The sequence below is a fragment of the Drosophila eugracilis genome, unplaced genomic scaffold (assembly GCF_018153835.1).
Source record: "Drosophila eugracilis isolate 14026-0451.02 unplaced genomic scaffold, ASM1815383v1 contig_2155, whole genome shotgun sequence".
Lineage (NCBI taxonomy): Eukaryota > Metazoa > Arthropoda > Insecta > Diptera > Drosophilidae > Drosophila > Drosophila eugracilis.
In genome coordinates, this window is record NW_024573039.1 from 1,851,460 (window position 1) to 1,864,291 (window position 12,832).

Sequence of the window (12,832 nt, forward strand, 5' to 3'; positions counted from 1 at the left end):
TGCAGCGTCTATATCCCACTATAGCTAACAGTCATAATATTTTCCGAACTAAAGCAACCGGAGTTGGATTGTAGGAAAAAGATCCGAATTTCGAATTAGGCGCATAAATCCCAGAAACAAGCAATGAAATCGAGTTGCCGAGCGGCGTAGCTTCGATAATCTCCGGACGCTCAAAAATAAAACAGTGTTAGTCGGGAGCGGGGTTATCTCCAACCCAATGACTTATCACTGTAGCTTGGTAGTTGGTCCGTAGACTCGACTCAATTCCGATCTTAGAACAAGAGGCAAGCAACCTTCTTTTTCATCGGAACTATCAACAACAGCCGAACTTTTCTTATAAGTCTTACATATGTATGTTGATAGACCCGAAATATTTATTCTAAGAGCTATGTAGATTAAATACGGAATATCTTTAACTTTTTGTTACAATTCACAGGAAATAACTCCTATTTCATTGAGCTTGTTATACTATACTGTTAAATGTATCTTTAAATCTATATCTATGAAATAAGTTATGATGAAAAATTCGAGGCTGTCTTTGCATGCGCTTTTTACCTATTTTCTGAACATTTATTTAACATTTTAATTTTGTGTAAAATAATTTAGTACAGAAGGATATTAACTTGTTAGTTCACTTATTAATAATATTGAAATACTTGCATTTCTGAAGGAAAGATTAAATCGTTGACCTTTTAATTTTAAAATAAATACCAAAACTAATCTACAGGGTAATACGTCTTGCTAACAACTCTACTAATAGTGCTGGATTAGGTAGTGACTGTGGATATAAAACCTTTTCTTCCTATATATTTTATGATTTATAATCTTGATTACAAATTTTCATATACAAGTTGATGTTGCAACCTAGCATCTTAGTTTAAAATATCTCATCAGCGCAATTGCATATTTTATGTGTATAATGTTCTAGTTCTCAACATGTACACGAAACATTAAACGAATTTCAAATCTTTAACAGATGTTAAACAAATATGTTTCTGGAGTATAGCGGTATTTGGTATCCTGGTGCAATCTGGCCAGTGCGCTCGAGATGCAGTTTTGCAGCAGAGATCATCAACCCAAAAGCCGAAACCGAAACAGAAGCCAGAACGCCAACCGATCGCATCCACTTGGGGTGCCCATGCCCACCATACTGCACAACATACTTGTATCTATATTTAGGCTACGACTTTTCCCATTTGGCCCTTCGTAGATCTAGATCCATCTCCATCTTTTATACCATACCATACCAAACCATAGCAGCACATCTCATCCCCAAACCGAACACATGCAGATGCATGTATGGGTGTAGTACAGTGTGGTATGCATGTGGCTTTTAGAGTAGGAATCGAATCGGAGTAACTGTTTCCCTCTTCGGATTGTTGGGATCGTTGGAATCTTGCTTGCTCCGATCGGATCTGCTGCCTTCGTCTTCCGCCTCAGCCTCTGCCGCCGTAGTTGCTGTCTCTGCCCGATTCTATAAGTAGACATATGTACATATTCGTGTATATTTATATACCCAAAGTAGTCAATGTATGTGTGTAACACACATGTGCACCCCAGAAGGCATCGCCACCATTGCCATCGCTCTCCGCCGCAATCTACCAGGTTAGAGCAGCGCCGTCCCATTTCGTTCCGTTCCGTAATGTTCTGTTATGTTCCGTGCCCGAGGAGCAATCGTCCGCCTAACGATCGTAGCAGTCTATATGTGTGTACATCTATGCCTATGGGAGAGCTCGGGCCACTGTTCGCGTGTATGTGTGTGTGGGTGTGCGCGACTGCCGTTAGTATCGACAACGGGATCGCAAACAAAAAGTTCAGTTTCAGTTTCGTTGTTGTTTGGTTTGGTTAGTTTTAGTTGGTTAGTTGGAATCTCAGGACGGCGGACTACGGAGAAACGGTAAACGGTAATCGCGTTGTCCGGCAAAAAAGAAACACGCGCGCGCGTACTCTTCTTTCACTTTTTTTTTCTCTCAGTGCAAATGCAGGTCAGCAAAAGCTTCTCGAGCCTGAATAAAAGAGAGTTGGTGAGAGAAGCAGTGAGAGAGAGCGAGAAAGTCGAATGTAAGAGAGACTGGTGCATTATTATGTGAGTGAGTGAAAGCGCGAAACAAGGAGGATCTGCAGAAAAACAACAACAAGAAGAAGTGAGCAGGGACAAAAAAGAGCTTTGGTGGAAAACTAGTGAAAAGTAGTGGCAACATTAACTGTGAGTGTGTACGCAAGGCACATGTGCATCTGATTTCGTGATTTGTTGTTTTTTTTTTTGTATTATTTTCTGGCGTTTGGTTTGTGTTTCAATTTTTTTCTTTTTATTTTGCGTGTTTTTGTCGACGTTGCCGTAGCCGATGAGCCGCCGTCTAAGGCTAAAAGGTTAACTTCTAAATATTAATAGTCGTTGTCGGTTTGTTGTCAACAACAAAATGCGAGTAACGCCAAAAACAACAAAGAACAAGTACACAAATCGCGTTCATTCGTTGATTTCGATTTTTGTTTCGGTTTCTGTTTCTGTGCTTAACTAAACGTTGTTCTTGTTCTGATCCGAATTATATTTTTCTTTCTGTAGACATGAACATTCGTGTACACATACACACACACACACATGATCGCCGGGCTATAACTATTAACCGTTGAATGTTAAAAAAGTTATATTGCGCTTAGACTAGTAACATTTGAAATGCAAATGTCGACAGCTCGCAGCATCTGTAACAAAACGAAGAAGAACAACAACAACGAACAGAAGAGCAACAATAGCAGGAGAATCCGCCATTGAAGAAGCACTCGGAAGAATCGTCAGCTAGAGAAGAGACAATATCAGCACTGTGCCTTCTCAGCAAAATCGGGAAATTAAGAAAACCTGCTGACAAAACACATTTCTCAAATGGTAAGCAGCTGGGAGATCTCAAGATCAGCTTCCAGGGAGATAGAGCTATAGGTCTCTGAGAAATACATAGAATTAGAGAGATCACCAAGACTCGGAAGTGTTTCGATAGGAATGCCTGGGCATTCGCATAGATCATCTGAAGCAGTGACAATCCGTAAAAATCTGTGAAACCGTTTTCGCCGCTGTTAGTCATCCAGTATCTCATCTTCGCTGAGGGAATATTTCGTAGAATCTACTTAGCACGGTCATGAATGAGTCTTCAGCCGCAGCATGATACACAAAAAGTTCTGGTCAAAATCGTAATAGCTATTTCTGAAGCAAGTCTGTTGGCAACTTCAAACCGCCGATCCATTTTATGAAATGAATATATATTTTGTATATTATGTACATACATATGTACATACATATATGCTTTTATTTTTGGATAATTACAAACTATTATCAATGAATTAGATTGGAAAATTTTATTGTTTGAGCTTTTAATTATTTTTTAGAGTTGATATCATAGAATATTAAGACAACAATTGTTTAAAATTAAATATTTTTCTAAATAACTAGGCATATATATATAGAAACGTATTCATTTTGGTTGTTAAATACAAATGCGAATCTTATAAGGTTGCAATTATTATACCCTTTGTATTTAAAAGTATAATTACTGTTCATTTGGTCGCAATAGTTTTCTAACAATTTGAGCGTACTGTAATAGCACACAAATATCAATACATATACACGATTTTAAATGGTTTTATAAGATTTAAGAAAACCAAAATTAGACGAGTACATCAATGTTTGTTAGTACCAAGTACAGATAGCTGACATATAAATCATACTAATATAATATCATAATTTCCATAATTTATAAACTAGAATATATAAAAGAGAATATAATTTTATATTTCCTTATTCCATTTAATTAACCTGCCTTATTGATCCTCACAGGAGACTAAGAATCCGCCGCCGGTGACAAGTAGCTATCACCACCAGCGGGCGCCGCGCACACCAGAGTCGTACTTCAATGTTCCGGAGTCGGTGGCTCTGTTGAACATCGTCAAGTCAGAACGCATTCAAAGTGCCTTTCAGTCGAACCGGAAGAACCATGCCAGCGTTTGGGAGATGGTCGCCGAGGTGCTTAATCGATTTAGTGCCCGAAAGCGGACGGCAAAGCAGTGCTGCAATCGGTACGAGAATCTCAAGAAGATCTACACTCAACTAAAGAAGAACCCAGAACGTCATGTGCGCCGAAATTGGCCGTACATGTTCCTCTTCAAGGAGATCGAGGAGCAGCGCGGCGAGTGCTGGGGATCAAATGGCAAGCGCCTAGCTCTCATCTCTAAGAACCACAACGAGCTATCCTACTACCAGCGCCGGCGGCAAGCTGCCGAACTGGGAGTGCTGCTCAACAAGGACAATCTCACCCCGCACCAGCACAGCCTATTGCAGAGCCTCAGTCAGAGTCAGAATCACTCGCACGCCCACTCCACAGACTCCTCGCAAAGCGGTTGCAAGCTGGAACGCTTCCTGCCCAATCACTTTGTAGAGGCACAGCTGAACGAGGCGAACTGCTCGGTCGGTGGGTCCGGATCTGGCGTAACCGGTGGTGTAACTGGCCTTTCCGGTGGCGTCTTCGACGAGAATCCACTCCAAATGCAGGTGGTGCAAGCAGCCGCCGCTGCCGCCGCCGTGGCTGCACATAAACGACATGAGCTCCAAATGGCCAGTGTCAGTAGTGTTCAGATGGCGCCCGAGGACGAAGATGAGGACGAGCCCCAGCAAACAGCATTTAAAAACCATATCCATGGCCTGAGTCATAACCACGCCCTAGGCTTGTCCCACAATCCAATGGATGATCCAAGCGAGGCACCCGACTTCGAAAAGGATTGCAATGGAGCGCTTAACATGCACCACCAGAACAACAACCACCATGACAATAACATATCCATGAAGTAAGTAATATTAGTACAATTATGAACCCAAAATTAGCTTGCTTTATAAAAAACAACCTTTAAAATCAAGATTTTCATAACTTTAGCGAATGTTATAGATTTTATCTGAAATCTTTATATGTATATTTTTAATGTACAAAATTCAAATCATAAACAGCTACATTCAATTGTAGTTTCTTATTTATAGATTTATATTACGTCTAATAATCTTGAAAATTTTTAGTTACTTTATTAGATGTCTATCTAAGTTTTGGGACCAACACGATGTTTTTTCTTCTGCCCACAGGTCGGAGCCACTTTCTGAGGGCGAGTTCAATCCGGACGACATCCAGCTGATGCAGACAAACTATAATGGGTTAGTGCTTGCCATTGAAGGTGCCCTTGTTTCTAACTAATTTAATCAATGATCTTTCAGGTCACAAAACTTCTATTCGCCGGGCCTTGATCCAAATATTCTGCACCCAGACGTGATCGTCGACACGGACAACTTATCCGACTGTTCCTCGTCCACCACGCTGAAGAAGAAACGCAAGATGTCCACCTCCACCGATGGCGATAGCACCAACTATGAGCTGATTGAGTATTTGAAGAGACGCGAGAAGCGCGATGAGGAGTTTCTCAAGCGGATGGATGCACGAGAGGACCGGTTAATGAATCTTCTGGAGCGAACGGTGGTGGCCATTGAAACGCTGGCCGTAAGACGGCCAACGGCAGCTAGTCCCTTTTCTCCGCCACCAGAAGCTCAATTCGTAGCCCCACCATCATCGCAAATCAATTCCGCGGATCAACCCACCGGTTCGGAACGCAATGGTATTCTGTCAGCAGCCAGCAGCAACAGCAGTTCCATTCCCGTAGGGGATAAGAGCTGCGCCATTGACGTGCCTGATGATGGTGACGATCCTAAGAGCAAGAACAAGGCCGACGTCGCTCAAAAAACTGGAGAAGAAGACCGACATGATTCTAGGCAGACGTAGAATACAACACAACCCACTACTTAAACATAAAGTCGCTCATTAGTTCTACTTAAGACTTCTACCTATAATCCCTCCCTACCACCACTCCTGCCTGGATGGCGGAAGAGGACACTCAGTGCCAAAGAAGAGCCAAGTCTCGAATTTTTATTGAGATTGCCATTTTTACTTAGAGAGCCTAATGACAATGCTTAGCGGACAATAGAAACTTAATGAAACGTTAAGCACCGCAATTTTTGTTGCAGCATTACCTTTAATTCTTTAAATTAGCTTTTAGTTAGCCGGAATCCCACCTACGGATGCCAAATGAATCTCAACACAGCAGGATTCACACCGCTACGATAATCTAGTTCGAGCTGTAACGGGGCTCAAATGCATTTGTGCGATAACTTAAGCACAATCATTTCTTTTTTTTTTCTTAATCTAGATGAATAGATGTACGATTAAAAAAAACAAGCGTGGTTTATTTTACAGAGGGTTAAACTTAAAACTAAATGTAAGCGTGCTCTGGTCTTTACTTTGTCACTCTCTAACCAATTAGATGAACATCAAGGTGAAATTGTTTGAGAAATACAGTGGACGCCTTTTAACTACCGTAAAATGTATTCTACAAATTTGCCTAGAAGAATCAGCTTTTAGTTTTCTTATTCCGGTACTGTCTAATGTCCTTGCTGGGCTGGTTCTTCCTGGTCTTGGCGATCTTGTTGCTAATCAGCAGCTTTAGACGGCCCTTCACTTGATCGTAGTCGGCATGTTCAACCTCTGGTTTCGCGGACTTGAAGAACTTGGCACCCTCTGCAAGAAGAGATGTTTGGTTAAAAAACGGTGGCTGAAGTCTTCGATTTATATTCATACCCTTGAGGCGAGCATCGTTTTTGGGTATAAAGAAGGACTCCATTTTGATTTTGTTCTTCTTTTGACTGGACTTCTTCACTGGTTGAGCTTGGTTTTCTTTGCTGACCTCCAACTCCTGGTTCTCTTTAGGCGGCTGTGTTTCGTCCTCGCTGTCGGACGAGTCGTACGAGAACGGGTTAAGAGTGCCAAGGCCGAGCTTAGTGGCGGACGGTTTGCCAAGCAAGATTTTCTCCTGCCCTAGCTTCTCTAACTGATCCTGACGTTTGGCCAACTCTTCTTGTGGATCGCTTCCAAACATGTTCAGCATGCTGAAGCCTTCGCTTCGGGTGTTAAGCGCATCCTTTAAATTATCATTGAGTATGTAGAATGCCTTTTGCGAAACCTTGTAACTTGGTGCGTTGCTATGTTCGTTGTCTTTGGCGCTGGGAATTTTCTCTTGCTTCTCCTCCTCCTCCTTAGGCTGTTTTTGACGCATTAGCTTCTGATGATCCTCCTTAGCTGGATCGAAACGCAGCATCTTTTTGCTTTTGGCTGGCTTACCGTCATTATCGTTGGCACCAGAAATCTTATGTCCCACTACCTGCTCCAGAATGTTCATCTGCCACTTGCGCTCACTTTCCTCTGGTTCGGATTGATTTTCAGCGTCCTCCATTTCCGCGTCTTCCCCCTCATCCACAAAGTTGGATGTGATACGAAAGCGGGGATCTAAGCTTTGCTTGCTCTGCATCTCCACGAGACGCTCGCCCTTCTTCCCCTTGTGCTGCGGCAGAACAACTGGCTCTTCCTCTTCATCATCGTCACCCTCGAAAAGATTTCGTTTCTTTTCTTTGGACTTCTTGACAGGTTTAGCCTCCTCCTCCTCGGCATCGCTGAACTTGATCCTCTTTGCTTGGCCGCCGTCAACGGATATCGCGGATAGCGCCTGTTGAATGGCGGACTTTTTTTGCTGGTGTCCTTGCCGCATCTTGTTGAGGGATTCCATGCGCTTCTGCTCCGCTTGGCTGACCTTGGCATCCAACTGCTGTTTGGCTACTTTGCGATGCTGCTCGATTACGTGCAGTGGCTTAACGTCATGCTCCTTCTGTATAACGATCTGTAAAGAATAGAAATGGCGGATTAGATGGCAATGAGCTGTGCGTCTTGGAGTAGATGTGTACCTTGCCATTTTGCATGGATTGGGCGGCGCGCTTCTTGGTGATCAGTAGCTCTGGAGCGATCTCATCATCGCCGATCTCCTCATCTTCGCCGAAAACCCTACGCTTGTTCTGGTTACTCTGGTCCAGTAGCTGAGATCTCGGAGTGACCACATCGGATTCGGCTGGGTCGCCCTGTTCCCGGCGCTGATTTTCTTCGCGTTCTCGTTTCAGGCGGTCCAAAAATGACTCCTTCGCCAGTGATACCCGCAACTTGGCGCCATGCAGCTTCTGCCAGTTCAGTTCGTTGACGCCTGCAAAACTGAGTTTTTACAGATTCTTACAATGTCTTTATGGTTTACTTACAGTACTGGGCATCTTCCGTCTGCAGGGTGACAAAGGCAATCACCTTGGTAGATCCATCCTGCTCCTTCCGCTTCAGATCCACATGCTCCACATGACCGTAGTCCTGAAAGAGACTGTGAAGGTCCGCCTCAGAGGTCCTGGTCGGCAGATCCGCCAGAAAAACACGAGTACTTCCCATATTTCGTATTTATTCAATGGAAATCAACACGATTGAGGGCACGTGTAGAATCCAAATTCCGGCAACAGTTTGACGAGTGTGACCGCGGGTTTGTTCGCATTTGGAACTAAATTTACCCATAATCGTTTTCTGTCCCCTTAAAGGACCAGTGCCACCTCATTTCTTTGAGTCCGTAAGCAATTCAACATAATTTTAACAAATATTGTATCGATAAATAAAACATTATTACCAATAACTTTGAAAAGTGCCAGCAACACGACTACCCTGAGCCTGGGCCTGGTCACACTGGCCAGCAGACGTCACAATTATTTTGTTTTGTTTTGTGCGAAAAGTTTGCAGGCCAGCGAGCGTGGAATATACCACAAGCGACGGCAGCATGGCGAGCGGGATAAGCGGGAATAACAGCAGCATCAGTAGCAGCGGAGCGGTACAGTCGGCGGACACGGCGACACCGTCGGCGGAGAAGTGGGGCTTCCCCCTGTTAGAGCTCTACCGCCTGGCATTCACGTTCTACAAGAGTGAGTGAACGAACCACGGCTCTCTGGCCGTTTAAACGATCTAACACGTAATCCCATTTTTTGTAGGGAACTCCGGCAAGGCCATTCACCTATCGTATGAGGATAATCTTAAGCTGATCGCCTTCAAGCAGCAAGCAGCCCTAGGTCCCTTCAACACTAGCCGTGCACCAGCTCTAGGTGTCCTCGATGTGATCGGGCGCGACCGCCAGCAGCACTGGCAGCTGCTGGGCGAGATCACTCGGGAGCAGGCCATGGAGGGTTTCGTCGACCTGCTAGACACCATGTGCAGCGCCTTCCGACCATATATCGAGGCAGTGCGGCAGGACCGTGACGACACGCTACGCAAAGAGCTGCGCCACATGGAGCTAGAAAAGGAGGCACGCGAGAGACAGGAAAATGCCCAGCAGGAGCTACTCGAGGAGGGCTACAAAGAAGAGCTGCAGCGTCGCCAACTGCAGGACGCCCTTAACAAGCAGACGTACCAGCAATTTAAGGTAGACCATCGATTTTTTCCACTAGAAGCCGGGCCCTCTGCACCTGTTGTTCTGTTCAATAATGCATGCTAATTGCTGGGGCCTTGGCGACGGTGTCTGCCATTGAAAAGGGGTCATGACCCAGTTCCCAAGCAATTGTCTGTCATGTCATTTTTGTTAACCCACTTCTTACTCATTCCACAGCTTTATGCCGAAAAGCAGTTCCCGGGAAATCCTGAGCAGCAGGCTGTGCTTATTCACCAGCTGCAGCGCGAGCACTATCACCAGTATATGCAGCAGCTTCATTTACAGAACCAGAATCAGCTGCAGAACCAGAACGCAGAGGAAAAAGGCAACCAAGACAGGGAGCTGGAGGACAACACCCCAGCGAATAACAACAACAGCAGTACCGACTTGCCCGGCGCCATGGAGGGTCTAAAGCTTGGTGAGATTGACACGCAGCAGCAGTTGGTTACAGAGCAACATGGCCATGTCGAGCAGACTGAGGGTATAGTGCAGGATCAGCTTGGCGAGGAAGACTACGACGACTACGTGATGATTTGCCCGGCCAAAATCTGGACTCGTCCTGACATTGAGCAGTTTAAGACTGAAGTGTCTGCCGGCGATGGTGACGGTGTTATTACCATCGGACACGGCGATACTGTGACGGTAGGTTCCGAACAACTATTTTGAATAGCGTGGTTTTTCACTCTTCAAATTTCCAGGTTCGTGTGCCCACCAATATGAACGGCAAGTGCATCTTCTGGGAGTTCGCCACAGACAGTTACGACATTGGCTTTGGCATCTACTTCGAGTGGGCAAAACCAGTGACCAACGAAGTGACCGTGCATGTAAGCGATTCCGACGAAGACGAGGATTGTGTGGACGAGGACTATTTATCCACCACCGAAGACCTAGAGTCGGGCTCGTTGTCCCAAGAGCGCGGTGCAGTAAGCAACCCGACTGCCGCCCCCAAGGCACCTATTTCCATAATAGTGCCCATTTATCGGCGAGAGTGCTACAATGAAGTATACGTGGGATCTCACTCCTATCCGGGCGAGGGCGTCTACTTGCTGAAGTTCGACAACAGCTACAGCATCTGGCGCTCCAAGACACTTTATTACCGCGTCTACTATGAGCGTTAAGAGGCCAAAATGTATTTAATATCCAATAACTTAGAAGAATCCTATATCTGTATAACCGGCTAATGTGCAAGTCCGGAATTATCTGTATGTGCGTGTGGGTTTTGGTGTTACATGTACGTTAATACTTCTCCGGGAAACAACCAGAGAAACGACCATCTCTTTGCGATATGGCGGATGGCGTTTTCTCATAAAAAAAAACAATATTTATTATTTAGTTGTAGCCGACAAAGACAAGTACGAAATTCAAATTGAAAATAATAAACCAATAACAAGGCAATTGTAAATATTCACTATTTAAAATGAATCATTTATATACCGTTCAGCTGAAAAGATACTTTAGCCATTATCAATTTTAAGTCAAGAAATTAAAAAATAATTTTATGGGTTTCAATGTGGGTATCTTATTATACTAGTTGCCTTTCTTTGATATCAGAACTATATGAAACTTAAAAAAAAAACCTTGTGGCATAGCATAGTTTTAAAATGAAGACAAAAATAAATATTTTATTATTTTAAAGAAATTACACAATTATAATATTTTTAAGTGTAGAATTAAAATAACTCACTCGTGCGGCGGCCTCGGCGCAAACGGTCACACCATTTACTGGTGCTTACTGCCGGCGCCCGGTCATTATGCATGCTCTCAAGTGTTTAGCCGGTAATGAAGTTGGAAATGCCATTAGAGGTGGAATCAGACGCCGCCTCAGTTATGTCATGGGAATCGAGACCTCGTGCGACGATACGGGCATCGCTATCGTGGACACCAACGGCCGGGTGAGGGCGAATGTGCTGGAATCCCAGCAGGAGTTCCATACTAGGTAAGTACCAGGGGGCATTCTTATTTATGCAAATCCGAAAGTAAACCGATTAAATTGCAGATATGGAGGAATCATACCCCCTAGGGCCCAGGACTTGCACCGCGCCCGCATAGAGACCGCCTATCAGCGTTGCTTGAAGGAGGCGCATCTGGCGCCGGAAGAGCTGGCTGCCATCGCGGTGACCACGAGACCTGGACTACCGCTAAGTCTGGTAGTTGGATTGCGCTTCGCTCGACACCTGGCCCGTCGCCTGCAAAAACCATTGCTACCCGTTCACCACATGGAAGCCCACGCACTGCAAGCCCGCATGGAGCATCCGGAAGAGATACCCTTCCCGTTCCTCTGTCTGCTAGTCAGTGGTGGTCACTGTCAGTTGGCAGTCGTCCACGGACCTGGTCGTCTGACACTCCTTGGCCAAACGCTGGACGATGCACCCGGCGAAGCTTTCGACAAGATCGGTCGCCGACTACGTCTACATGTCCTGCCCGAATATCGACTTTGGAACGGGGGGCGAGCCATTGAGCACGCCGCCCAGCTGGCTAACGATCCTCTGGCCTATGAGTTTCCACTGCCACTATCCCAGCAACGCAACTGTAACTTCAGCTTTGCCGGCATCAAGAATAATTCCTTCCGAGCCATCAGAACTCGCGAGCGGGCAGAAAGAACGCCACCGGACGGGGTCATCAGTAACTATGGCGATTTTTGCGCTGGCCTGCTGCGCGGTGTTAGCCGTCACTTAATGCACCGCACCCAACGGGCAATTGAGTATTGCCTCCTGCCGCAGGTCCGACTCTTTGGCGACGCACCGCCCACCCTGGTGGTGTCTGGCGGTGTGGCCAATAACGATACCATTTACGCTAACATCGCCCACCTGGCAGATCAGTACGGCTGCAGAAGCTATCGGCCGTCCAAGCGGTACTGTTCCGACAACGGCGTTATGATTGCATGGCACGGAGTCGAGCAGCTACTGCAGGACAGAGAGGGTAGTCTGCGATTCGACTACGACCAGATCGACATTCAAGGCACAGCAGGATTTGCTGAGTCCCACGAGGAGGCCGTGACTGCGGCGGCCATCAAGTGTAAATGGATTCAGCCACTGGGGTGATGATCAAATGTTGTTAAAGCTCAAAGTTCTGTTTTACATATACTTATTCTTAAAAGTTGGAGTAATTTTAATAGAGTTAAATATTTTGTTATTTGAGAGAAATTGTGTAACATTAAAAAAATGAAGAATTGATTTGAAATAGGTTTAACCTGGTTGAAAACTGAACTCATTGATTGGGATATGATCTGTGTACATTATTGACTATGTTAATATAATGACCATTTCATGAAATGGTGGAGAAAGTATCTCAATTAACGTAGCATAGGTAGTGATTGATAAATGAAAACAGACTGCCACTGCAGCCTCTTTTTAAATGTAATGATTGCCTTTAATGGATGTCACATAAAGATGACATGATAAAAATCATTAGCATATAGTTTTGGACATAATATCCGGTTTTAATCTTTCTATAAACTTAGTTTTGGGTTTTTTTTTACCCTTTT

The 12,832-nt window shown here is 44.8% G+C and overlaps 4 protein-coding genes across 10 annotated transcripts; 3 read left to right on the plus strand and 1 right to left on the minus strand.

The window, feature by feature from the left end:
• The first annotated feature begins 1,828 nt into the window (after positions 1-1,828).
• On the plus strand, positions 1,829-6,399 carry LOC108105084. 7 transcript variants are annotated; one of them, XM_017211508.2, is made up of 5 exons: positions 1,829-2,206; positions 2,564-2,881; positions 3,824-4,827; positions 5,114-5,182; positions 5,243-6,399. In XM_017211508.2, exons 2-5 carry the CDS (start codon positions 2,879-2,881, stop codon positions 5,799-5,801), a joined length of 1,635 nt encoding a protein of 544 aa, XP_017066997.1. In that variant the 5' UTR covers positions 1,829-2,206; positions 2,564-2,878; the 3' UTR covers positions 5,802-6,399. The 7 variants fall into 7 exon arrangements, with proteins under 7 accessions (XP_017066997.1, XP_017066998.1, XP_017066999.1 ...); XM_017211509.2 differs by having other exon boundaries at positions 1,829-2,144; XM_017211510.2 differs by having other exon boundaries at positions 1,829-2,086.
• On the minus strand, positions 6,242-8,398 carry LOC108105083 (probable RNA-binding protein CG14230). The gene is made up of 4 exons (XM_017211506.2): positions 8,153-8,398; positions 7,811-8,100; positions 6,654-7,746; positions 6,242-6,593 (listed from the first exon to the last, which is right to left on the minus strand). Exons 1-4 carry the CDS (start codon positions 8,328-8,330, stop codon positions 6,427-6,429), a joined length of 1,728 nt encoding a protein of 575 aa, XP_017066995.1. The 5' UTR covers positions 8,331-8,398; the 3' UTR covers positions 6,242-6,426.
• Positions 8,399-8,526: 128 nt separating this feature from the next.
• On the plus strand, positions 8,527-10,743 carry LOC108105064 (Golgi resident protein GCP60). Its single transcript, XM_017211483.2, has 4 exons — positions 8,527-8,848; positions 8,915-9,342; positions 9,526-9,990; positions 10,047-10,743. Exons 1-4 carry the CDS (start codon positions 8,707-8,709, stop codon positions 10,464-10,466), a joined length of 1,455 nt encoding a protein of 484 aa, XP_017066972.1. The 5' UTR covers positions 8,527-8,706; the 3' UTR covers positions 10,467-10,743.
• Positions 10,744-10,836: 93 nt separating this feature from the next.
• Positions 10,837-12,800, plus strand: LOC108105065 (probable tRNA N6-adenosine threonylcarbamoyltransferase, mitochondrial). The gene is made up of 2 exons (XM_017211484.2): positions 10,837-11,284; positions 11,345-12,800. Exons 1-2 carry the CDS (start codon positions 11,100-11,102, stop codon positions 12,387-12,389), a joined length of 1,230 nt encoding a protein of 409 aa, XP_017066973.2. The 5' UTR covers positions 10,837-11,099; the 3' UTR covers positions 12,390-12,800.
• Positions 12,801-12,832: the final 32 nt, after the last annotated feature.

What these genes read in the sequence shown, in the direction of transcription:
- LOC108105084 (XM_017211508.2), top strand. An exon ending in GACAATAACATATCCATGAA is followed by an intron (nt 4,828 to 5,113) that starts GTAAGTAATATT and finishes TTCTGCCCACAG; the next exon opens with GTCGGAGCCACTTTCTGAGG. An exon ending in ATGCAGACAAACTATAATGG is followed by an intron (nt 5,183 to 5,242) that starts GTTAGTGCTTGC and finishes ATGATCTTTCAG; the next exon opens with GTCACAAAACTTCTATTCGC.
- LOC108105083 (XM_017211506.2), bottom strand. Translation starts at nt 8,330, where the DNA reads ATGGGAAGTACTCGTGTTTTTCTGGCGGATCTGCCGACCAGGACCTCT. An exon ending in GACGGAAGATGCCCAGTACT is followed by an intron (nt 8,101 to 8,152) that starts GTAAGTAAACCA and finishes TCAGTTTTGCAG; the next exon opens with GCGTCAACGAACTGAACTGG. An exon ending in AATCCATGCAAAATGGCAAG is followed by an intron (nt 7,747 to 7,810) that starts GTACACATCTAC and finishes TATTCTTTACAG; the next exon opens with ATCGTTATACAGAAGGAGCA.
- LOC108105064 (XM_017211483.2), top strand. Translation starts at nt 8,707, where the DNA reads ATGGCGAGCGGGATAAGCGGGAATAACAGCAGCATCAGTAGCAGCGGA. An exon ending in AGACGTACCAGCAATTTAAG is followed by an intron (nt 9,343 to 9,525) that starts GTAGACCATCGA and finishes CTCATTCCACAG; the next exon opens with CTTTATGCCGAAAAGCAGTT. An exon ending in GACACGGCGATACTGTGACG is followed by an intron (nt 9,991 to 10,046) that starts GTAGGTTCCGAA and finishes TCAAATTTCCAG; the next exon opens with GTTCGTGTGCCCACCAATAT.
- LOC108105065 (XM_017211484.2), top strand. Translation starts at nt 11,100, where the DNA reads ATGCATGCTCTCAAGTGTTTAGCCGGTAATGAAGTTGGAAATGCCATT. An exon ending in CAGCAGGAGTTCCATACTAG is followed by an intron (nt 11,285 to 11,344) that starts GTAAGTACCAGG and finishes ATTAAATTGCAG; the next exon opens with ATATGGAGGAATCATACCCC.